The 693-nt window shown below is 73.3% G+C and overlaps 1 protein-coding gene across 1 annotated transcript in view; it reads left to right on the top strand.

Moving 5' to 3' along the window:
• The first annotated feature begins 51 nt into the window (after positions 1–51).
• PWWP2B (PWWP domain containing 2B) overlaps positions 52–693 on the top strand; it is a 10,009-nt gene continuing 9,367 nt past the window's right edge. Inside the window, exon 1 of the mRNA XM_007451998.1 lies at positions 52–176. Coding sequence (XP_007452060.1) covers positions 52–176 — 125 coding nt within the window. The remainder of the gene's footprint in view (positions 177–693) is intronic.

Below are 693 nucleotides of genomic sequence, written 5' to 3'. Positions count from 1 at the left end.
ACGCGGGGGGCTGACCCGGCGCGGGGCGGGGGCCGGGCCGGGACGCGGAGCATGGAGCCGCGGGCCGGCTGCCGGCTGCCCGTGCGGGTGGAGCAGGTCGTCAACGGCGCGCTGCTGGTCACCGTGAGCTGCGGCGAGCGCAGCTTCGCCGGGATCCTGCTGGACTGCACGAAAAAGTGAGCGGGGGCGGGGGCGCGGGCCCCAGGACGCCCCCGGAATCCCCTCGGGACAACCCCCACCCCGCGCGCGCGCTGGCCCAGGGCCGGGGCTGCTCCGGGGCGGGGCAGCGTGGCGCCGGCGCCCGCTTTCGGTTTCTCCAGCCCCGGCTTCGGGGTGCGCGAGCGCGCCCGCCACTCGGGGGGAGGGAAAAGTGGTTCTCAAAGTCGTCGCGACTTTTCGGGCAGGGGACGGCGCAGCCGGGCGGGAACAGCGGTGGGCGCCGAGCCGGAGCCTGGGCGCGGCGCGTGGAGCCCGAGACCCCGCGCCCACTGCCGCGCCGCCCGGCCCCGAACTCCGCACGTCTGCCATAATTAACGCACTTTTCTTTGTTCAGACTCACTGTTGAATTCGGCTGTCTTCAGAATTGTCATCCGCCGGGGTGGGGGCAGTGGGTTCAGATGCGCTGCCGCGCTTGCCCTGTCAGTTACTCACGAGGCGGGGGGCGGTGTGTAATGTAATGCCCCCCCCCCCCCC

This window comes from Lipotes vexillifer, unplaced genomic scaffold (assembly GCF_000442215.2).
Source record: "Lipotes vexillifer unplaced genomic scaffold, Lipotes_vexillifer_v1.1 scaffold1117, whole genome shotgun sequence".
NCBI lineage: Eukaryota > Metazoa > Chordata > Mammalia > Artiodactyla > Lipotidae > Lipotes > Lipotes vexillifer.
The sequence above is the reverse complement of the archived record's forward strand: the minus strand, read 5'-3'. Positions and strand labels throughout refer to the sequence as shown.